This window comes from Cephus cinctus, unplaced genomic scaffold (assembly GCF_000341935.2).
Source record: "Cephus cinctus unplaced genomic scaffold, Ccin1 Ccin1_scaffold1091, whole genome shotgun sequence".
NCBI lineage: Eukaryota > Metazoa > Arthropoda > Insecta > Hymenoptera > Cephidae > Cephus > Cephus cinctus.
In genome coordinates, this window is record NW_014333604.1 from 4,997 (window position 1) to 6,245 (window position 1,249).

The 1,249-nt window shown below is 50.5% G+C and overlaps 1 protein-coding gene across 1 annotated transcript; it reads left to right on the plus strand.

Moving 5' to 3' along the window:
- Positions 1 to 91: 91 nt before the first annotated feature.
- LOC107272011 lies at positions 92 to 956 on the plus strand (the record flags this gene model as incomplete). Its single annotated transcript, XM_015748689.2, has 3 exons — positions 92 to 483; positions 524 to 794; positions 857 to 956. Coding segments are annotated over exons 1-3 (461 nt in total), but the record flags the coding sequence as incomplete, so codon positions are not given.
- Positions 957 to 1,249: the final 293 nt, after the last annotated feature.

Below are 1,249 nucleotides of genomic sequence, written 5' to 3' on the forward strand. Positions count from 1 at the left end.
TGTTACGAGCTGACGGAAATTTGGGACTGTGAATTCGACCGCTGGATAAACGATCCTGAACAAACAGCTTTATACAGATCGCTTAATGAGAACCCGCTGGTATCGCAGGCACCGCTCGAACCCCGCGATGCTTTCTTCGGTGGCCGTACAGGTAATACTGTCAGTTTTTATGAAGTCGAGGGGTCTGAGAGGATACACTACGTAGATGTGTGTTCGCTGTACCCCTTCATTTCGAAAACGGGGAAATTCCCTGTAGGGCACCCTACGGTGTACGTGGGCGATGACTGTCGCGAATTAACGGGTGATCGCCACAACATCGATAACGTGGAGGGCTTGATTAAGTGTGTGGTGTTACCACCGCGAGATCTGTATCATCCCGTGTTACCGGTGCGTATGCACGGTAAACTGCTCTTTGCATTGTGTCGTTCCTGTGCAGAGGCCACGCTACAGGGGTCGTGTCCTCACGAGAATCCCGCGGACAGGGTATTCGTGGTCGTGTCCTCACTAGAATCCCGCGGACAGGGTATTCGAAGGGACCTGGGTCGTGGACGAGGTCAAGCGCGCCGTACGTAAGGGGTATGAAATAACGTTGATACATGAAATATGGCAGTATGAGATTACCCAGTACGACCCGACGACACGGACGGGTGGTCACTTTGCTGATTACATAAACACGTTCCTAAAGATTAAGCAGGAAGCTAGCGGCTGGCCGCGCGAGTGTGGTGACGACGACGAGGCCAAGAAGTTGTATACAGAGGAGTACGATCGGGTCGACGGTATTCGTCTGGACCCTGGTAATATAAAATCAAATCACGGTCTGCGGTCAGTCGCAAAATTATGTTTGAATTCCTTATAGGGCAAGTTTGGGCAACGCGAAAATATGCCAAAGACGGAAATTGTAACGACTCGTCAAAAGCTCGTGAGTCTGCTTACATGTCCGGAGGTCGAGATTACAGGTATTCTGCGCGTAGATGACGAGATGCTCTACGTCAGTACGAGTAATACGAACGACTCGTTGATACCCACAGCATACACAAATGTTGTTATAGCTGCGTATACCACGGTAGTCTTTTGGGCGATTTAACGGACGAGCTGGAGTCGTACGGCGCTGGTAGCTATATCACGTCTTTTGTTTCGGGAGGTCCGAAATTTTACGCGTACCGTGTGCGCAAGCCAGACGGTTCTTACGCTGAGGTCTGTAAGGTCAAAGGTATCACGATCAACCACGCGACGAGTCTGGTCATTAACT